The 22,611-nt window shown below is 36.1% G+C and overlaps 3 protein-coding genes across 4 annotated transcripts; 1 reads left to right on the forward strand and 2 right to left on the reverse strand.

Moving 5' to 3' along the window:
* Positions 1-564: 564 nt before the first annotated feature.
* Positions 565-2,877, forward strand: LOC149673669 (selenoprotein N-like). Of its 2 annotated transcripts, none has more exons than XM_089839324.1 (8): positions 565-1,092; positions 1,172-1,273; positions 1,344-1,678; positions 1,742-1,893; positions 1,965-2,152; positions 2,218-2,424; positions 2,491-2,645; positions 2,708-2,877. In XM_089839324.1, the coding sequence occupies exons 1-8, from the start codon at positions 811-813 to the stop codon at positions 2,781-2,783; spliced, it is 1,497 nt and encodes a 498-aa protein (XP_089695450.1). In that variant the 5' UTR covers positions 565-810; the 3' UTR covers positions 2,784-2,877. The 2 variants fall into 2 exon arrangements, with proteins under 2 accessions (XP_089695450.1, XP_089695449.1); XM_089839323.1 differs by having other exon boundaries at positions 566-1,092; positions 1,166-1,273.
* Positions 2,878-4,187: 1,310 nt separating this feature from the next.
* Positions 4,188-6,879, reverse strand: LOC149673670 (uncharacterized). Its single transcript, XM_089839332.1, has 3 exons — positions 6,075-6,879; positions 5,755-5,976; positions 4,188-4,841 (listed from the first exon to the last, which is right to left on the reverse strand). Exons 1-3 carry the CDS (start codon positions 6,228-6,230, stop codon positions 4,248-4,250), a joined length of 972 nt encoding a protein of 323 aa, XP_089695458.1. The 5' UTR covers positions 6,231-6,879; the 3' UTR covers positions 4,188-4,247.
* Positions 6,880-7,023: 144 nt separating this feature from the next.
* On the reverse strand, positions 7,024-9,968 carry LOC149673671 (tyrosyl-DNA phosphodiesterase 1-like). The gene is made up of 13 exons (XM_089839322.1): positions 9,330-9,968; positions 9,206-9,261; positions 9,051-9,147; positions 8,953-8,987; positions 8,786-8,878; positions 8,552-8,719; positions 8,409-8,487; positions 8,007-8,189; positions 7,814-7,929; positions 7,647-7,754; positions 7,480-7,582; positions 7,329-7,416; positions 7,024-7,204 (listed from the first exon to the last, which is right to left on the reverse strand). The coding sequence occupies exons 1-13, from the start codon at positions 9,663-9,665 to the stop codon at positions 7,131-7,133; spliced, it is 1,536 nt and encodes a 511-aa protein (XP_089695448.1). The 5' UTR covers positions 9,666-9,968; the 3' UTR covers positions 7,024-7,130.
* Between the last annotated feature and the right edge of the window lie 12,643 nt (positions 9,969-22,611).

The raw sequence follows: 22,611 nt of genomic DNA on the forward strand, positions 1-22,611 counted from the left end.
CTAGAAATAACAAGTCACGAAAATCTTTTTGTATTAGCTACGTGTGATTCAGGTGGGAAGGAGGGTCACATACGTGGGGGATCAACAGTTGAGGTATAGCTACTCATTCACAACGAGGCTTAACCTTTTATCCCATAGAATACACTGAAGTTAGGTCTAGATACCAATTTTATTTTAACACCCTGTATAAATATCATGATATACTAATAATTTTTAAACCCACAACATTCTCTAACTTCTCCACGTACAAATGAAGGTGTGCGTGAAATATCTTTTCAGGAAAAGTTAAAACTAAATAAAAATTGGCTTCAAGTTAAAATAATTAAAAATTAAATCAAAATGTGGCGTTAAACGGTTAGACCTACATATTATAAAAGAAATAAAATAACTTTTTTTCCCATTACACGTATGTTCGTGCCCTTGAACTTGATAAGAGACTACAGACTACAGACTACAGAATTTCATTGATAAAAATACTTAAATAAGACAGACACGAAGTCCATTCACCCTCTATCCCCATAAATTAGTTCCAAAAGGTCAATCACCTCCATCGAGTTAACATAAACAAAACATCAATTTCTAAGTTAATTTTCTGTTAAATTAATACTTAAATTTAATAGAAGCCTTATATATTTAAATCGCAACAAAAATCAAAGCTAATATTATTAAATTAGTACTAGAAAAAGCCATAAGATGTCATTGAAAAACCTTTTATCCTTAAAATCGTTATACATTATCTTATTGTTAATTAAAATGGCGGCTTCCATAGTATTATATTAAAATAAAATTATTATAATTAAATTTATAGATATGTTTCCTTTCACTAATTTAACACTTCGGCATGTAATATTTTTAATTCTGTTTACTATATTATGGGAAATTTCTCTACGCTCTCATTTTAAGAACATTTTAACCCACTACGCCTGTGATATTTACGACAACACTAACAAAATCTCAAATCATGATAACGAAAAATTTGACAACTTAGATATTGACAAAAATAAAGTTTTATCACTGAATGAATTTCTTCCGTATTATTATCAATGTCAACAAGATAAGAATGATAAATCAAGCTCCAAATTTAATCTAAGAGTATGGGATGGGGGCTCATTTTGTTTAATTTAATTTAATTTAAATGTAATTAAGTTTAATTATATATCAACAGGGACAGGAAAAGGGAGAAGTTGAGGAAACGCAAATTGTAATTTTAAAAGCGTATTTTACACCGTTAAAATTGCAATCAAGTTCAAAAGATTATGTTACAGAAAATAAAGTTGGTTTTAAATTAACTAATTTAATTTAGCTATTAAATCTTAACTAATTAAGTTTATTATTAAATGTAGAAAAATCCCACCTTTTTTAACGGTCTCTTAAATTGGACTAAACCCAACATAAAAGAAAAGGGTTTCCCTGCATTAAATTTTAAAGAATTTCTACCGACGAAAAACAATGTTAATTGTGGTGATACATGGTGGATAATTCCACCCCCCGTTTCAAACACACAAACAGGAGAACAGACCTCGAGTTTCGTTTATAACCCCGTTAATCCATCAATATTCTTGGAGAAATTATTTCAAATGTTTCATCCCAAACCTTTTTTACATACAAGATTTGAACCAAGAGGTATTTTAGCTGGACTTGAAGCCAAAAATGAAAACGTATTAAAGATAATCTTTCGGTAAGTATTTTAAGTTTAGTTTAATTTTAAACCATCCCTTATTTAAATTACGTTAATTTATAGCGCTCACGTTGAATATCAATTAGAAGATCCCCCGAAATTTCCATTTTGGTTCACACCAGCACAATTTAAGGGAAGTTTAATAATAAATAGAGAAGGAACTACGGTTTATTCATTTGAAATGGAAGTTCCCTCTGATCGAGAATTAAATATCGGTGCGTTAATTAATTTAATTAATTAATTAATTACTTCATTAATGATTAATATCTATCATTAATAATATTAGATATGGAGTGGATTTATGGTCCAAATGAAATAAGTGATATGGAAGTTGATTTGGGTTATTCACCATTAATGAAAATCAACACTAGCCAATCTTCTAGTGATAATTTTAACCCTAATGAAGTTACATGGGACGCGAAGTCTTCTAACGTTTCATATAACATTGATAAAATTATGTATCCCTTTCTAAAGGTGCTAATTAGCAATTTAATTAAAATTAAAGTGGGGTTTACTTCATTATAAATATTTATTCCTAGATACCATATTATAATATATCTGAAGCATTTCGTATTGCAAAGCGCGAAAATAAATTAGTTCACTCATTAATTTTATATGGTTCATTGGATGATCAGTCGTGCTGAGGGTCAGGAAGGACTTTACGTAATGCCTTAGCTAGTTCCAAACTCTTGAAATTATTAGACATCTATTTTATAAGTTCCTGGACTTTGTACTCTGAACTAACAGTAAGATTTGCTATAAATCACTTTAATCTATCATGGTCTAAGGTCTAAAATGTTTTTCGTAAATAGAAATTTGAAAATTCTATGGAAGAGAATGAGATGTACTTCGTGAAGGCAGCTAAAAAATTGTACTCATTTCCTGTGGAAATCTACGTTACTTATCCAAATGGCAGTGTACTGAATCATATTAATTCAAATACCTTATTGGAAAGCCCTAACAATGGGTAATTTTATATTTCAAAACTTTTTATAAGTTCTGAAATAAAATTATTTGCATAAATTTAAGGTTTGAAGATCCGATTGCAAAGGCCTATCAAGAGTTTTTAGAAGAAAGTCTAGCCAAGGTTCATAGGATATTGTGACCTTTGAACTTTACAACTTCTTGTATGAATTTGCAAGATTAAAACAATTTTTTTGTATTCTTGGAAATGATAATTAAAGAAGTTAATAAATAAAGTTGTTTTAAGTCTACTTTTTTCACGATTACCAACACGAAATGATAATTAGGCTTAGGTGTAAAAGAAAGAAATTAATTGACCTTTACCTTTGGCTTCTATGGTACTTCAAGGAATTGATGAGTAGTCTGCTTTTGGCCAAAGATTCTTGACAAACAACACAAACACCGTCTGATTTTAAACTAATTAATTATTATAAGTTAAATATTGAAGATTACGACACTCGACTTCCCATGATTCTTTTCTGAAACCTTTTTACTTAACAATGGTAACAGTAGAGCGCCACCATTTTATACTAAAGAGTAAAGGCCCGGTCACACGATAGCGATTTGCCTTAACGGTACAGATTGTGCAGAAACACGGAACACACCTCCAACGTCCAAACGATAGTAATAAAGCTTGTGCAAACGGCATAAAAACATGTGCAAATCGACGGAGCACACGGCTTGGCCCCCGTCTACAGACACCAGCTTTGTTGTACACAAAGAGATTGCACGTGCTAACCCTTCGGAAGTGCGTTGCTTACGCATGCGCGAGTGCTAGTTTGCACGCTCTACTCTCGTCTTGGTCACACGCTCATTTTTAACCGCAAACGTCCTTGAACAAACCTAGTTGTGTCGGGAAACCCGAGCGTGTGGACGGAATGACGTTGGCTTGTGCAAATCGATTAGCGCGATTTGCACTGCTGAAGAATTTGTTCGTGCAAACTCGGTTTGCACCGCGGCCAAACGACAGCGACCCTGACATATGTATAATTTGCGCAATACAACTGAAACACCCTTCTTGCGTCCACACGATGCTAATGTTTGTGCAAACGTCATTATTGGCTTTTCTGTTGCAGAGGTGCCATAACGTCCATGATCGCAAAATGTGCCCTAGTGATATGTTCTTATTATATGGTTTTCTCTATTCTTTATTATTGAAACGCAAGAGCCAGAAACGCCCACGAAGTAAATGGTGTAAAACATGGCTGCTACGTCGAAAAAGACATTCACATATACATTTAATGAACGATTTAAGAGAAGATCCTGATGACTGGCGTAGTTATCTCAGAATGGATGTCAACGCATATACTAAATTACTTCGTTTGGTGACACCTAAAATACAACGCCAAGATACTGTGATGCGCGAAGCCATATCTCCGCATGAAAGATTGAGCAGTACTTTACGCTTTCTAGCTACTGGAAGATCATACCGAGATCTACGATTTTCTACCGCGATTTCCCATCAGTCGTTATCTGCTATTATCCCGGACACATGTCGAGCCATCTTTATGGTTTTGCGAAAGCAATACATGAAGGTAAAACAACGTTTTAAGTTTGTTAAATCTTTATTTATTACATAGGCCTTGTGTGCAACATAGTAATCCAATTATTGTTCTGGGTGGTAATTAGTCACATAATCACCAATAGTTGCATGAGCAGCAACATAAGTTTCAATGCTATTCATAGTAGTCGCGGTTGTGGTATGGGTGTCTTGGGAGGGTGTTGCATGGATATCCATGTTCGACGGTATAGCGTTCACGAAGATTGGCTGAGTAGGGATTTGTAATGGCGTAGTATTGGTAGTTGGAATGTGAATGCAACAATTCCGCGACAGGGTTCCTAGGTCTCCTTCGAACAAAGCGTCGTTAATTAACTTTTCAGCAAATATACGTTGTTCCTTGGGCATGTTTCGAAGCTTATGTGCCACATTGCGTCCAAACACGTCATGCTGGTCCTCGGTTCTTGCTTCTGACAGCTTTTTACCAACCGTAGCTATAACATTGTCAATCTCTCGACCCCTTTTGTTATTATTTACGCGTCTGGGTGGTGCTGATGCACATTCGCTACTTGGAGTAGGGGGTAACAAGTCCAGGTCTTGCGGTGACGGATCCGTTGTGCAACTGCTGTTATTAGAGGATTGTGATGGCGGCCGATATTCCTGGTCTTGAGGCGATACCACTGACTCAATGGAGTTCTCATCCTGAAACATTTTAATTTCATTTTAGGTACCAACATCACAGGAAGAATGGAAGCAAATAGCGCACGACTTTGAAAGAAAGTGGAATTTTCCCCATTGCCTGGGTGCCGTAGATGGCAAACACGTTAAAATTATACCACCACCGCAAAGCGGTTCATACTTTTATAACTATAAAGGGTTCCATAGTATGGTGTTGATGGCAGTGGTTAATGCAAACTACGAGTTCATCATAGCAGAATTTGGTGTAAATGGCAGAATCTCGGATGGAGGTGTAATTGAGCAGACAATATTCCACAGAAAATTGAAAGCGAACTCGTTACACATTCCGGACCCAGAACAGCTAAATAACTCGAATAAAATACTCAATTATGTGTTCATAGGCGACGAAGCATTTGCTTTAACCCCTAACTTTTTGAAACCCTATAATCAAAGAGAGATTACAAATGAACGTACAATATATAACTATCGCCTATCAAGAGCAAGGCGTGTCGTCGAAAATGCTTTTGGTATATTAGCTGCTCGATTTCGTCTGTTTCATACTAGCATTAAATTACAACTTGAAAATATAGACGTTGCTGTTATGGCATGTTGTGTGCTTCATAACTTTCTAATAAGACATAATTCAACAAGCTACATGCCGGCTGGGAGCACAGATAAGGAAGACACTATTCGAGGGTCACTATCATTAGGTTTACGGACCACTGATGACAATCTTACTGACCTTCAGAGAGGACACTATAGAGCGATTGCTAATGATGCCAAGCAGAACAGAGAACAGTTCTTATTGTATGTTAACAATGAAGGAAGTGTTCCCTGGCAAAATTCGATTTGTAACATAACCAATTAAACAATGTAACAATGACATTACGAAAATAAATACTGGGTGCAAACAACACAACCCTGTTCCTTCTCTTACATGTGAAAGGGATTCTTCAAAGTTTGACACTGAAGGTCGAGCTATTTCTTGGTCGTCCAAAAAGTTGAATAACGAGTAATACCACAGCGTGGGTACATGTACTTCATCCGCGCCAGCTCCTGACTTTTGCGACTCCAAAACCTTCTTCTTTTCTTTGCGGTAAGAACTACGCAGTGAATTTATTTTCCTGATTACTGCGTCCCTGTCAGCGTCAGCCTCCACCTTTCATAAGTGCATTCAATCATAGTCACCGTTTTGAACAACATAATGCCATAATCATTATTTGAAACCACAATTCCCATTACTTATGTATTACGTACCTCCTTTAATTTGTTGACCATTGTAAGGTATGCTGCATGTTTCTTATTGCGGTCCGAATATTCTTTTGATTTTATTTTCCAAAGACATGGCAATGATTGGTATAATTCTATAAAGTCTGCTATAAATTGTTTTGATAAATTGCGTATATCAGACATATTTGAGCATTTGCGCAATAGTCCTCCACTTCGGCAAAAGGAAAAACCGACGATAATATTGCTACAACACTGCTACGGTGATACAAATCTGCCACCATGGAGCAATATTAACGAAAGCTATTTTCACTCCCACTCCAGTAATATTATTCGATGCGAAAATTAATGGCAATTGATCACTGTGTTTGCTTATTTCCGTTCCTGCTGAAGATACAACTTGTACAGTGTAACAAAGTACAGTTGATACTGTCCATATGCACACTCTTTACCGTGCAAGCCCATGTGCAAGCCGAGTTTGCACGTACTAATTCTTTGGTTACTCAAGCCGAGCTTGGCGGTTTGCACGACTATCCGTCGTCCCGTCTACACGCTTGGGCCTCCCGATACAAACCGGTTTGCACGACGAAGCGCGCGTTGAAGTGTGAGTGTGTGACCAGGCCTTAAAGAATGGTAGCAAAGCGTCACCATGGAGCAATATTACAGGAGTATATACCTACAATGTAATGCACTTCTAAAGAAAGACAATTCCACTCCTGTTAAACTACTCCATGGAAATGCCTATGGAAAATGGCGGGAATCCACCAGAAGAACCATCCAGCAAATTGACCCCTAACCCAGGGGTTTACCACTCTGAGGCTGCGCAGTATTCCGAACAAAGAGAGACGAAGTGACGAACAAAGAGAGACGCATTTACGCCTTGTACTGCGTTTGAAGTGGGCTATGATCTTTTTTCTACTAGGCCTACAATGTTTGAAAATAAAATATATATTTTTTTAAATAAAAAAAATGTCCAATATCTGTATGAAATATATTTGTTTATTGTGAAAGAAATTAAAATTTTTAACATTCAAAATTTTTAAAATTTTAAACAAAAAAACAGATTTACAAAAATAAAAAAATTAATTAGGAAGGACACCATTTATTTCCGTTTCTATCAGGTGCTTTAATATGTGGTCTATCCCAAGTCCATGGTTCATCTTAAATGAATACGTACATATTAAAAATTTACCCCAAGATGGTGGCTATATCCTTTAAGAGGCTTGTACCAATTTTTCCAAGACAAGCCAAGCCTCTTAAGGACTAAAATTCGTAAACCCTAACCTGTATTTTCGTATTTTTTAACTGGGATATCATAAGGTATTGGAAAACATCCTGGTTCCCCTCCTATTTTAAATACATCCCTTGAACACTAAGTTGGGAAACCGGATTATTAATGTTTACTTCACGATAATCAACTTCTAAATTAAATTACCATATATTGTGGGATAAATAAAACTCCAAGTTCGTAGGAACGAATAGCTAATTGTTCCCCCTTTTTCTCTAATGAACCCCAAGCTGCTTTTGATAAATTTGCGCTAAAATATAATTACCTATAAACTGGGGTTAAAGTTAATTTAAACGTAAAGGTGTTTATTATACCTGGTTACTAGAAACCACGCCATTTGGGAACAATCCGGAGAAAATCTTAGATAAGTTTTAATATGAGGGGAAGCGTTTGTTCGTCCAGTACAATCAGCTGACCATTGGCTAGATAATATTTTAATTTAACCCTTCCGTTTTTGAAGAATAAAAATCAACATTCTCACCAAAAGTATCGCCTTAAATACTGTTGTTTCATTTCAGTTTTGTAGCTATAAGGGAGCGAAGTCCCTGCTGGATAACCCTCTAAACTTTTTCGAACATTTTCAACACTTGGAAATATCTAATTAAAAACACGCAATTTTTTTCTTTTAAGCCTACATTATAACAACACTAATTAATTAATATATCTATTATTACCAGATTTAATTTGCTATAATCTAAGCTTGATGTTAATTTGGATTTACTAGCAGTTAAACTGGATAGAAGTTCGCTACACAACCACTGACTTTCAGACGTTCCAAGCGACCCAATACTCGAAAATTGAGCAATTAGGGGCCAGGTTTTAAAGTCCGCGATTTCAGGAATATGATTTGATAGAATCTGAATAAAAGTTATTGTTTATTGGGATAAATTTAATAAAAACATAGTTTTCAGGCAAGGAGGGTTCATACCATTTACACCATCAAGGAGAACAGTCTACTTGAAGGATAAAATAGTATGCACTTTTGTCCTCCAAGTAGCCCTGTCTCCTTGAATGTGTAAATGGTATGAACCCTCCTAGCCCGAAAACGATGTACAAATGTTGTAGTTCATTTTTACTTTTCGTAATTTTAAATGCCCAAATGAGGTTTTATTAACACCAATGTGTCTTCCAGGTACTGAACCAATTAAAAATACTCTGAAATAGTATTAGCCTTAGTGTTAATATGGGTTTAACCTTGAAACTAAGTGATGTTTGATACCTAACAGATGACAAATCATATTTCTTAATAATTTGACACCATTCTCTAAGTTCAGGGATTTCATAAGCTGCTAAATATTGTAAGAAATCTTTCTTGAAGTTTGTAATAGATTCCCCGTCGTTTTTACTTTCAGATTTAAGTTCCGGTAGAATTGGACTAATCCAAATTCTTTAAAATAAACGTATAATAAAAATTTGGCCTATTATAAAAAATAACTAATTAACAGACACACACCCTTGTGTCTTTTGATCCCAATCTTGAAGAATTAGATTAGAAGTGTGAATTACGATTCGTAAACCCTCTTTGTATAACAATATCATCATTTTTCTAATATATTATCAATAATTTCGTTAAATATTTAGAGATATTGCAATCATAATAAAAAGAATACAGTTACTAACGTGTGATGTGTGCCATAGACAATTGGTAAATTGGCCTAAAATTGGTTTAAACATTAATTTTTGGTAATTATCCCTAGTTTTAGTTTAAATTTAATTACTTTGCATAATTTCACGTTGGAATAAGGTGCAGCTGATTTTTCTAACGCTTGTTTAGACTCTCTTTGTTCACCGTGAACAATTAACAATGGTTTTGATCTAAATATTGTTACTTTTAAATTTCTAATCTTTAACCTAAGCTAGATCCCTTGATTACCTATGTTTATCTGGATATTGTTTCATAAGCCAAGGAATATCGATAACGTAATTAAACTAATATTGAAATAATAAATTAACTGAAATGCCAACTAACAATCTAAAGTCATAAGGAATGTTTTTACCTGAACAGATTGTACTAATTCCCCATCATAATCTGATAATATTCCGTTTAAATTGTACGCCATGCCAGAATGATTGTATTTATCAGAAATTCCTCGTACGCGAGTTAAATAAAAGCCGATATTTTCAGCTGCACACGTTTCTTTCACATGCTTTGGACTACTTTCCTTATGTTTCTTTACTTTCTTATTAACTTGGTTTTCAACAGGCGATAGATTACGTTCAGGCTTACGTTTTGAAGATCCCCTGTTTTCCTCATTTTTAATCTTACTAGATTTTATATCCTCACCTTCACTCTCATCTGAATCTGATAACTCGTGGGTTTTTCTTGATGCCATATTAACCTTACACTTATAAAATTTCTAATTGCCAAAGAAGATGAACAACGTTAAGCCTTGGCTTCCAAACCGTTTATAAGGCCGCTCTGAAGCCCAAGGTCTTTAAGATTTAAACTACTGCTGTAAAAACGAGAAAATACTTCGTTTTTAACACCGAAAACTATAAAATATAATTCTTAAACACATTTAAACTACTTAAAAAATGTTCTGACAAAAAACCGACCGACTTTAGGGGCTAACCGTAACCGTATGCCACGAAGTAGTCTAAGCAGACGACATAATATAGTCCAAGCCTCCAAGGAGCAATAATTTATCAACCCTGGAGTATTTACTATTTGAAACGTTCATTTAAACCATTTCCAAATGCAAATAACGGATATTTTCAATAAAATAGTATAAAAATCAAAAGATGTCTAATTATTTTTTAACTTTGGAAACTGTTTTCACCTCAAATCAATTTTTTTTAAGAGGAAGAACATTCTTTTCTACAATATGTCCCAACTTTTAAACCTCAGCTTAACCATTGAAAAACGTCGTTAATGAGTTTAAAAATGGTTGGTAGGGGTGGATGAGAAGGGGAAAGATCTCGTTAAAATCCGAACGCGAAAAGTTTTCGTACAGCACGTTTGGGTGTCAAAAATCAGAAGAAAATCACGAGCCAAAGAGAAAGAGGGAGAGGGAGAGAGAGAGAGGAATTCATCCTGAGCTTCCCCCATCCCTCTAGCCACGGTCTTTCCTCTTCCATCCCGCATCCCGTCGCGTTACTCGGAAAAACAAGTCACATATGATTTAATGATAGTTTGGGGAAAACCTCGCTTTAGGCACGAATTCCCTGGAAAACCCTATAGTGGTACACCACCAATAACTAACAAGCTACAAGGCAATCCCCCTTCTGACAGTGGCAACATCCTATAAAATCCGTCTAAATTTCCCTTTTCTATTCAAAAAAGCATGTAAAATAATGAAAATTAGTAATCTGTTATTTGCTTCAAACGGCAAGAACAACTTTAGTGTCCTCCGTGCACTTTTTTGCGTGAAAAAATTAGAAAGGTTACGGTCAGAGGATGTGTTAGCGATGTACAGTACCAGAAGAAAATAGCTGACAGTGCTTGTCTCTTGGGGTCTCACTCTCAGCATTTTCATTGGTTAAACTTAGGATAATTTATGCCAATTGTTACTCGACTTCATGGATATAATAAAACTACTATTATATCCGTTAAGACCAATCCAATGTACTGACAGATTACGCGAGAGATCGTTAAAAATCTTTAGAATGATCAACAAGAATCCAATGGACACTCTTTAGAGAACCCCTAAACCCCATTGGCCGGGAGGAGGGGGTCAAAATTATTGTGGAAGACAGAGAGAAAGAGAGAAAGTCACTGAAGTCGAAAAATGAGAAGGGGGTGACACTATCGTGGTAAGTTTTCGGTTTCTGATGGCTGATACTTCTTCCCAACAGAGCGTTAAAAGTCTGCCTCTCCGCGAAGAGACTGCTTGTAATGTCTCTGAGAATCATTGGGGTCCCCAACCCCCGCCCTCCCGCAGTTGGCGCGTGTTTTCAGTCTTATTGACGCAATCAAGAGTTTTCTATCCCCTCTCTCTGATGGGGCAAACCTCTCACTCTACTAGGTTACAAATAGCGAACCTTTTGTTAGGAAACTGTTGGTCAAAGCCAGAAGGCCCTCGGGGGGCGCGGGTGTGCCTGAGCCCCCTTTGCTGCAAAACAAGCGACAAATAATGTAACCCCCGACGAAAAAAAAGGAAGGCCCCCCTTTGGCATTAACGGTAGAGAGAAAAAGAAAAAAGAAAAGATTTCTTTCTGTGCAAAAGAAATGGCAAGAATTTATAGACCTAACAGAGATTGGGAGTTTGTGTTTAAAGATGGTGTTTTCACTGGGAACCTTTTTTAGATCTTATTATTTCCAGCCCTGATTGATGAAGGGTGATTTTTTTTTGTATCGTTAGATAAAGACGAATTCTGTCTATCATAATTTGAAGGAAGGCGTTTCCCGATATTTTTAAACATACAACAGTTATGACGTTATCAAGTTTATCATATGGTGAAATTTATGCAAATTGATTTTTAAACACTATAATTACTCGACCTCCGTTTGTTGTATGTCCAAGTTTTAATTATCATTAGATAGAGCAGAATTTGAGCTATCTTATCCTAAAAGCGTTTCCGGATATCCTTAAAACTGACAAAGTTATTACGTTTCAAAGTTAGTTCAGGTTAAAACATAATCAGGGCTCCGTTCCTCGTTCTCTATTTAGGAATCCCTTCCATTTTTCAAGGAAGCGTCTATATAAATTCTTGGAGGAAAATACGGTCAGCGATACTAGGAACAAAACTGACCAATCTATAACATTTATTAGTAACTGACCGACCATTTGTAGGGACCCCAAAAACAAGAGATGGAGATAGAGATAGAAAAGAAGAGAGGTCAGTATCAGTTGACGCGACTAAGTCGATCTATAATCGAGCGAGGATTGTTGACTTTCCTTTATAGGATCGCAAATTATAAGAAACGATCTAAGAATTGTTGCTTTTCTAGACATCGCGTAAAGAATGGCCCCAAATTGGCGGTTAGAGCCCCAAACCAAGACCTCCGAAGACCAATATACATCAAAATAATAACCCCCTATATTGAAGTAATAAAAAAGTGTATTTTTGTATCCAGAAAGACTTTCTTCTAGAAAATAGTATCATTGAGTGACCTTTGACCTGTTCTTTAACCATTAAACCCTAATGCAGTTCGTACAAAATTAAAATTCCCAGGTAAAGCTATACTGATCCGGAAGTTATAACGTCCGCCATTTTTCAAAATGGAAACAGATTCAGAATAATTTTAAAGAATATATTGAATGACCTTTGACCTGGTCTCAAACCATTAAACCCTAATTTAGTACGGTCACAAAGTAAAGCTACTTTTACCGTCCACCATTTTCCAAGATGGCAGCAGATGGAAAAAAAGAAAACACTATTTTTAAGCCCTCAATTATTAGTTTTTTAAACTCCCAATACTTTAGTAGTTGTAGAGCAAGAGTTATTTCTATTCTACTGCTTTAGTTGGTAACCTAATACGGTAGGAAAGATCCCAAACAGGAGAAAAATCAGCCAATTAGGAGGTAATTCCTTGTATTCTTAGTAATTCTATAGTTCTCTTGGGAGTTATTTTACGACAACAAGCAGCGTACCTAACGTGCCCCCTCCCCTGCTCCCCCCGAATTGCCCTTCTTTTTCTGAGGGAGAGGGGGGGGGGTAGAGAACATATTGGACCAACTAACGAGATGTACCAACTACCTTCCGATTGTTTGTCATCCTTCTGGTACTTTATAGAGGAAAAAAAGAAGTAACATAACAATCAATAAGTATGACGTCGTAATAGTTTCGTTATCATGATAGGGGCAAGGTAATTTTTTTGGTAACTCTAAAACTCTATGATATTATTAGCTCCTTGGGTGTTTATATCTATTGGCTTTGTAGCTCACCTACCATTGATTGATTACTCCAATATACGAAACCTAGGCATAGTTTTAATTGTCAACAAAATTACTTAACAAGTTAGCATGGCGAAATTGATTTACTAGCAAATTAACATACCTTCATACTTAATATTGTTATGATATTTATACCGTGTCATTTTCAAAGGTACAACACCGAGAACTATATTGCTTTATAAATAAATTTTGGGTTTCTATAGAAAAATACTAATTTAATCGTAATTAAAACCCTTAAAAACATTTGTATCACTACTAATTTTAATCTTATACGGCTAAGAACCTTTTCCAAATTAAATATAAGACAATTTACCCTTCATTTCAATGTATACTCAATTTGGGATGAACTAGGAACCCCCAAATCGAGTAACAAAATACTTGGGGTTGGGGGTCCACGCGGGAAGGGAAAAGTCGAATATAAAGTTACCCGTGGTGCATCGCGCGCGCCCGACGGTGTCTGCTTTGGCTTGGGAATTTATCTTTTCTCTTATGGGAAGGAGTATGGGGATTGAAATTGGTCATTTTATGCCTTTATAGAGCGAGAGAGATCCCGATGGCAGATATAATGTTATTAAGCCCATACAATAGATGGTAAAGTTGTATAATGATTTTGAGAAGAACTTCATTTGATATTTAAATAGATGAACAGGGTGTTCCAAAAAAGGTGGTAGTACGATTCTATGGACGATTTCTAGTCGAAAATGTTCTATAACATTTTGCCCTCAGAGCCACCATTTTCAAGTTATGATTTGTTTGCGTCTTTTAGGGATGACCCCTTAATTAATTTAGAAATGATTGTCTGTTGAGTTTCTTAATTAAATTTAAGGGGGTCATGAATAAAACAATCTTGAAATCGGTGGTCGATTAACTAACAACGTCCGTATACTGCTACCTTATAGATGGTTTTGGTTACGAATACTTAATCCGCCATCTTTCAAAATGGCGTCCATGAATCTTTGCTATACTAGAAATAAATCTATTTTGGGTTTTAAAAATTGACCCGCGTGTATCCGAGTCTCCAAAGGCAAGCAAAATAAAAGCCTGCATAGAGTCGAATTTTTGGCAAATAAAGAGAGGGACCCCTATTGCAACAAAACCCTATTATTTAAATAACAATAGAAATCGGGTCTGCTTTCCGTAAAAATATATCTATATAACACAGTGTCACGTTTCTCCGTAAAAGTTTTAAACAAGCGGCTTTCAATTAGCCAGACAAGCAAAACTTTAAAAGCTATAGGAAAATCTTATCGCGATAGTCAGCTAAAATTTTCCCTAAGCCTTTGCCTAGTATATTTTGCGCCCCCAGGGAATCCCAAAACCTCGGATGAATCGACCACGAGTTGAGCACGTGCCTGATCGAACGATTACGCGCCAAATTTGCGCGCCCTTTTCCCGCTAGTACCTTTCTAAAACCCGCACGCGCCTTGGAAAAAGAAGAAAAAAAAATCATCTCGAGAAGTTATATGATAATGGGAAGCTCGAGAGCTTTCAAAGATGAACAATTTCAATTTCAAACAAGAGCTAGATCAACGAGGTTATAAGTAAATGCATTGAGGGAAGGTAGAGCGCGAGCTATATTGAAAAGGTCCATCTGTAAAGAGATTGTAATCTTACGTGAACAAAACGACTTGAAAAACCCCCATTATTTAGTAGTATGAGTGGCATTGCAGTTTTGTAGAGGATATAAATGCCTTGATTTCTATACTAAACAAATTTAGGCTTAGATATCACAAGGTTGCCACACATTTTTAAATTCAATATTCCAGGACTTTCCAGGGTTTCCTGAAACTCATTTTAAAAAACCCCCCTAACTTCTCCAGAAATTCCAGGTAAAGTGTTAACCCTGTGTATTATTATCTTCGTTTAAGTTACAGGTGTGATTAGTATTTGTAACGAAACTGAAACATCCCATTACTGTATAATATGGATCAATACAGTTTCTTAGAAACGCCCATCTGGTTACCATAGCAACGTAAGGAAGGAGGAAAATTGTATCAACCAATAGAAAACAACCTAAAACGCGCCATAAATGTAACGCAAGTATCGTAAACAATTTTAAAATTAATTAAAACTTAACAAAAAAAAATATTAATATTAATAATAATATACCCCTACAAGATAGCTTCTCCCGGAACACGCGTGTATTGCGGGATTATGTTTTAAAGGGGCCATAGGATTATAATGGGATTGTTTCAGCCTGTAAGTTGACTTCACCCTTATACATTAATGTAAAGCAGGAACAACATTTCTACAGGGGCCGTAGAGCTAACAGGGCATTATTTCACCCTTAAAGTCGGCTTTCCCTGCCACATTTTGAATTTTCAGATACTACATTTTCAACAGATTTTAAACTTTTGAAGGACCTATTCCAAATAAAAAAGTGATTATTTGACGATTTCTCCTACAAATCTCTCTTAAACTTTTTTTGATGTTCATTGCGAAATTTTCAAAAATGAAATTCTGCTTTAAAGAGGAATGGGGAGCTTTTTTTCATTCAATCAGATATTCAAATTTTCTTCGTCAAATCGAATATTTTCTTCAAACTAAGCATCCATTGAAAATGTACGTTATTGAGTTTGCTTTGTTCGAGCTTGCGTTTTTTAAAGCTAGATAAAGTGAACAAGTTTCCAAATTTAGGTTTAGGTTCTCTATTACACTTTCAACTTTCAAAGAAAAACATTTAAAATGAAACATAAGGTTATATAAGTCTTTATGTGTTTAGAAATAATTTTATATTAAATATCCCTACTAAATATAAATGTTTACTACTTCTGTTAAAATTTAGGCAATAAATAAAGAAAAAGAATTTATGAAAAACATCACTGTAATCGTTTAAAAGTTACCATCAATAAAAAAAATCAATATAAATTTATAAATGACTTTTGACCCCATCATCTGAAGATTCAATCTACAACAAGAACCGTACCTTTTACGATACAATGCCCAACTTAACCCTCAACCTCGTCAAATCGTGACATCTTCAAAGTTAACATCCGGTCCCCGCCAAAAGCCCTCCATTATGATTAAAAGCTCTAAAAGTCTAAAGTTACGACGACCGTATTAAAAAAATTACGTCAGGTAGTCACGTGACCGGTCACGCTTTCAAAGTTCCGAGTCGGAAATGGAAAAACGGTAAAAACTCGAAATGGCGGGAAACCAGACATCGGCACGCGCCTTGGAAAGGTCGGCGCGTGGCGCACTCGGAATTTGGCGGGAAAGAGCCCTTTGGTCCGAGCGCCGCGCTACGATTTTGACTATATACGGTACTAGGAGACTATACACGTCACCCATGATGGTCGTGAGAATTAGGCTTAGTGATTTGATTCTTTGAAGGGCTCATCATTTGAACTCCGGGAAGTAATAATATAATATAGGCTCGGGAGAAAATCACCGATATTAATTTATCAGTTCCGGTCGCGTCTTAAGTTGGGGATACAAGCATAAACCCCTGTTTATTTTTATTACAAGGCCTAGTTATACCACCTACTCTACCCTATCCAAAACAGTATAATCTCTCTGGGATAAATTCTGCTAAAACTCTTTTGTTTACCAACAAACCCATTGTTTTAGCTCAGATTAGGTTAGGTATCGTTTGATTGTTTATGGTATTTGCCTTATGACGAGTTAATATTCGTCCACTTAAATTCGGAGCAACAGATAAGTTCGGCAAATAGCCACTCGCAACGCTCCAAATAGTGACGAATACCGCCGAATTTGTGGACTTTACCCTAAAAATATATTTGGCAAAGGATTTTGGTTACGATTGAAGTATACGAACTCGAAGTACAGTTATTTTATGTCTAAAATGACAATGTTTATGGTGACGAAAGACGTATTTAACGGCTAAGACGAAGGCAACCTAACTCCCCATCCCACTAAATGAACCTAGACTATATTAACACATCATGGGTCATGGTTGCCATCTTATCCCCAGCAGGTCTATAATAACTTCAGTTTAAGTTATATAGTTTATCTTGGAAAGGCGATGGGTAGGAAAAAGCGAAAGAATTCGTTCGTTGGCTGTCTTTCGTCAGTTTGCTATCATCGAAGAACGGCGGTCTAGCCAGCTGTCAATCAAAATGAAACCTTTCACGTCGCCCTGAGCCCAAAGATATATGTTTTTTTTTCTGTACTCCTCGGCGGCAATCTTTGAATTTAAAGAAAACCCCGCGCTGACACTGAACAGAACAAACAACCCTGCAAGAACACCCTCCCCAAAAATATTCCGCTGCTGTCAAACCTTGAGTAAACTTTTAACTCCTCCCAAACATATTGACATGGCACTATTTTTAAAAAAGAAAAGAAAATATTCAAATTTAAATAATTTCTTCCTAACACGTGTTCCTAGAATAATCGCTACTTAATGTCATGAAGAATTGATAAAGAATTCTAACTTGATTATACATAGTTTTCAGACTAGGAGGATTGATACTATTCAAAACAGGAGGCGAGGCTACTTGGTACTGCATTTTTGTCTTCCAAGTATGCCTGGAATCCTGGTGTAAATGGTATAAATCCTCACAGTTTTAAAACTATGCATACATCTTAGTTAAAATCATACAGAATATCGAGGGTAAGCCGCGTTTACACGAGGAACTTTGCAACAGTTTTGAAAACACCTAAGCCTTTTTTAAATTTTCAAAATTATAAATTTGTATTTTATCAAGAAAGATCTCTGTGTTCAACAGCAAAATGTTCAATTTTGACCTCTCCATGTAACGGTTGAAAAACGGTTCATTCACTTCTGGTCCATGGTCAGACGTCAAAAATTTACTTTATGAAAAACTCAGTATAGATTATAAAATTACAATATTGATATAATTCTTGGCGAAAGGCATAGTATTATTATTATTATTATATTTCCTAGGCCTTTGCGGGGTCCATGCACTCGCGCTCTTTGGCTTTGGTGTATAATTGGGGCATGCCGCCGAGATGGGGGACCTAGAAGAGGTCATTGTGTAAAAGTAATAGACGTGTCGTCGGGGGCTTTTGAGAGAGAGAGAGAGAGGGGTCCAAGTGTTTAATGAGGAGGTTCCAGAGAGATAATGGCCTACAAAACTCAAGGGGGACTATAAGCCCCTTTCATTCGGGGGTCTATTGTCAGAAGGCGTGACTTTTCATACAATCTATTATTAGGCTTCGTCATACGTTCCCTGTTAATATTCCTTACGCTATCTGAGCATTTTGGGATGGGGGACCCAAGTCCAGGATTATATAAATTGAGATATTTAAATTAAAACACTTAATAATAATAAACTAGTTGTCAAATGTTACTCCAAGGATATTTGTTAAGAATATTATTTGTTATAAACAAGTCAACTCGATCCTTAATTTGAAAATTATGCTTCAAAACAGAATAATTGTAACATGCAAACACTGCATCTGGGACACTCACACTCTTCAACAATGTTCATTGCAATTCCAGACCAGTAAAGGCAAGAAATTACTTGATATTTGTGGTCCTTTTTAAAATATTTCCTTATTCTAGCATTCACAGCTTTTTCCCTGACTTATAGCAACCCTCAATCAAAAAAAAAAACCCACATTTTCCATAAAAATGGCCGTCGTATCCAACACAAAACCAATTTGTTTATGTTTAGATAATCTTCCAGTTCAATTCTGTATAGTCTTGTATTATTTTACCAACCCAAATTGCGAGTTGAAATAAAAAGCTAACTTCCAGATTTTTTTTTATTTTCGGGGGAAAACTAAGTCACCCAAAGACTATAAAAGAGAGCTAAGAGACTCGGATAGGTCATAAATTAGATTACACTTAGGTAAGGGACGATAAAAAGCAAATTAAGTAGGTTGTAAATAGTAGGTGATGCCCCAAAATGTTTAGATGGGGCCATTCCAGAATTATTTACGCGACAGTATAGATATCATCGGATAAAGCGCTAAGCCGAATTACTTTACCGAGGATGGAGGCAAGAAGGTGGCAGTGTTTCTTGCCTGACGACTGCTATCCGTCACTCAGGTCGTACATCAACTTCTAAATTCGGCCCCACTACCACGCCGCCGTTGAAAGATAACAGCCAAGACAATGTACGCGGTGCTGTTCGGAGTACGCGATTTGGCGCGTTTTTCTTTTATTTGGCAAAAGCGCGCGCTATTTTCTATGACGTTTTGTAAACCGCACGTGGATACGAAATTTGGCGCCCTTTTATGCAAAATCGCGCGAGATTTTGTAATCTTCGCGTGAAACAAACAAACTGAATTGTTAGTTAAATGCAGACAAAGGTAATGACTACATTGTGAAAATAAGTTTAGTTAAGTTTGACAATGGATAGGAAAAATTAATCGTTGAAATTCAAGTCATTTGAAATTTAATTTCAATTCGCAAAATACTTTCTCTTTAGAATTTATGCAATGCAACAAAGTGTGAACAGGGCCATTCAAAAATGTTCCAGAATTGAAACATAACTCAGAAAGTAGCTGGCTTTAAAGCTAAAAGCGCGTATCTCCATTAACCGTAACGATACGTCCTTCTTGCCTGTTAAAATGAAAGTTGCGCGTTTTTTTTTTTTTGCTTGCTAGCAGGGAGGGCGGGTTATGTCGGGGTAAAAAACAGTTTCGAGAGCGGGTCTTTAAACAAACTGTCATCTTTGACACACAACAAACCTTGCCTTTAATTAAAGAGAGCTTTCTCGCCTCAAATAAATAAATATCAGCTCAAGAAAATGCTCACCCTCCCTCGCACTCCCTCCCTCCCTCCAGACTATTTTAACCCCTCTCTCCCCCCTCCGATTTCTAAGGGGTTCTATAACGATAGCGTATAGGGCCTTTTTAGAAACCCAGGGGTCACAACGAGAGAACTCTCCGCGCTTACGTCAAAAGAGACTCTTGTGTGTTTTACAGAGAAAGAAAATAGATCCCAAACAGATTGACAGCCTATAAGCGACACATACACATAAAGTATCATATTTTGTTTTCTTATCATCATCATACGCTCTGGTATTTTTTGAAATAATTTTTGTTTCGAAACTAACCGGCGCACGAGGAGAATGTCCGTACATACATCTAGTATTTACGTCATTTAGGGTGTTTAAAATGGTCCAGACACGAGGGGAAAAATAGCTACGTACAGCTTTCACGGTTCGCGCCTGAATTTGTACAAAGTAGAAATAAGCCTCAGGAAACGCGCAAAAAATCTCGTGAAATTTTATTCCAGTTTTAAATCACTGTCTCGTGAATTAAATTTCGTGGGGCTAACCACTCTCAGCCGCGGTACACCGATTACGATTGGTAATGTCAAAGTTATACTCCGATTTCTCCGAGTGTTTTACCCCTCGTTTGGGATACAAAACAACTTGAAAACATTAACCCTAAATTCAAGAAAAACATATCTAGGGTAGGGCCATCCGTTTTACTAAACGTCAACGGTTGACTGATAAAAAAATGATGTGGCTTTAAAAAAAAATCAAAATGGGGCGTAAAAATTGGAACATAAACACTACTAATTCCTTTGAAAAAGGGCCTCGTAGACCGCCGATGTTTTAAACTTAATTTCGCTCAGACAGAACGCGCGAATCGTCAAAAACATCTTGTCAAAAAGCTCATTAGAAAACATACAAAAAAAGCTTCCCTAGCTAAGCCTAAATGTAACGCGACACCGCGAATACGTCATTAAATACATAAAGGCAGCCTACTGTTTTGCTCTCTCTTTCTCTTTCTCTCTCTCTCTTAACACGACAAGGCTTAAAAACTTGGAAATTAGTAGCACAACCCAAACTATTAGGCCAAAAATACTTTTCCGAGGGTTTGAAAATGATAAATACAACCAACGACAAGATGGAAACACTTCAAGTAATAAGAATTAGGCTTAGCGAAGGACAGGAACGGGAAGAAAGGCACGTGGAAAGAAACACGAGCAAAAAATAAAGCGCGCCTAAAAATCTCCCGCCAAACTTTTCCGGGCAAGACAAATTGGAATTTTCACGCGCGAGGATGCGCGTGGATGAAAGATAAGCTGAGTGAAAAACTAGCGCGCCTTTTTTCTCTTCCAGCCCCCAACAACTCCTGAGTGAGAGAGAGAAAAAGGCGGGAAAGAAGCTACGAGGTTCAGCCACCTTTAAAGGGAGAATGAAATGTATGAAAATATGAATAACTTAACTTTGATAGTATTATTAGGGTTAAGGAAATAATTACGGTTCATCCTCTATTTAGGCAAACGTAAACATCGTGATAAAAATAGGGCGAAATAGACAAAATATTCTGGGGAAGATAACGTAGCGTATAAACCATTAATTACAAGGAAAAGATTGTATCGGCCAATCAAAACAAGACGTAAACATGTCATGTAACCAAAATATTCCATCCCAAAGAAATTTTTTTCCCCCGTACATAGCAAAATAAGCTTATTAAATCGTAAATAACAATTGTGAACTAGTTGTTAATATTTTATAACCTTGACCAAATGAATGATTTAAAATATAAGATTCCCACGCGGAAATGACGTCACTATCTTTGGTGGTGGTCTTAATAAAAGCGAGCATTTTTTTACAAGATTAGGCTTAGGTCGGCATCTTTCCTTTGAACTCCACTGTCTTGGCTTTATTCCTATCAACAGGAAGCTATAGTTCGGCTCGGGAAGAGGCGTTAAAATATACGAAACAAAAGTACTCTAAGAGTAATTAGTACCGCGTCATAATTAGGCCTAAATAAAAATAAATTAACATAAAGATATCATATAGTCATACGGATACGTCAAAATAAAAGGGAAACTAAACTGGTACGTCAACGTGTAACGCGTAGTACTCTAATCAAAATACTGCGCAGACATTGAAATACACGTTTTAACACAATTTAAGCCTTAAATTCTATATTATCCATTAATAACTTCCGTTTACTCCATCCAGGGTTTGAAAAATGTGGTATCTATTAAGCTTTGTTCACTTAAAGCTGTTGAATACAGATAAAAGGAGGTTAAATAGATTCGTATTAAAGTAGCTATCAGTTTCGAGCGTATTCCTTGGGTTAACGTGAACATTACAACGGTATCATTAAGATAAAACCAACCGTTATTAAGACCCGACTTATTAGTAATTAGTACATTTAACATCTGTCAAATACAAGCGTGGGAAAAAAAATTGCCAAGGAATTTTTGCAATCTTTATACTGTACGTGTTTTCGTACACCATTAAGGGTCTAAATATTATTAAATTAGCGATGGAAAAATGACTATTTATTAGTTATCTTCCTAATTAAGACCCCCCACCCCTTGATGAGATATGAACGATCATTAAAGATATTTTTTATTTCTTTTAGGTTGGGGTTGTTAAGCCTTGCCTATATAGACAAGGCTTAGCTTTAATCTTAATTATTTTAACTGCAAATCATATAGAGAAGAGTTTAAATTAAATTACACTAAAATTAAATGATTGAATTGAAGACTCTGTGTTTTGAAATATGGTAGGGAACATTTGCCAAATGCACAATTCGC

This window comes from Phalangium opilio, unplaced genomic scaffold, assembly GCF_054372755.1.
Source record: "Phalangium opilio isolate 3A_F unplaced genomic scaffold, DU_Popi_V2 ptg000048l_1, whole genome shotgun sequence".
NCBI lineage: Eukaryota > Metazoa > Arthropoda > Arachnida > Opiliones > Phalangiidae > Phalangium > Phalangium opilio.

What these genes read in the sequence shown, in the direction of transcription:
- LOC149673670 (XM_089839332.1), bottom strand. Translation starts at nt 6,230, where the DNA reads ATGTCTGATATACGCAATTTATCAAAACAATTTATAGCAGACTTTATA. An exon ending in TGGTCAACAAATTAAAGGAG is followed by an intron (nt 5,977 to 6,074) that starts GTACGTAATACA and finishes CACTTATGAAAG; the next exon opens with GTGGAGGCTGACGCTGACAG. An exon ending in TTGAAGAATCCCTTTCACAT is followed by an intron (nt 4,842 to 5,754) that starts GTAAGAGAAGGA and finishes AAAATGTTTCAG; the next exon opens with GATGAGAACTCCATTGAGTC.
- LOC149673671 (XM_089839322.1), bottom strand. Translation starts at nt 9,665, where the DNA reads ATGGCATCAAGAAAAACCCACGAGTTATCAGATTCAGATGAGAGTGAA. An exon ending in CCAACGTGAAATTATGCAAA is followed by an intron (nt 8,988 to 9,050) that starts GTAATTAAATTT and finishes AACCAATTTTAG; the next exon opens with GCCAATTTACCAATTGTCTA. An exon ending in GCGTGGTTTCTAGTAACCAG is followed by an intron (nt 7,583 to 7,646) that starts GTATAATAAACA and finishes ATTATATTTTAG; the next exon opens with CGCAAATTTATCAAAAGCAG.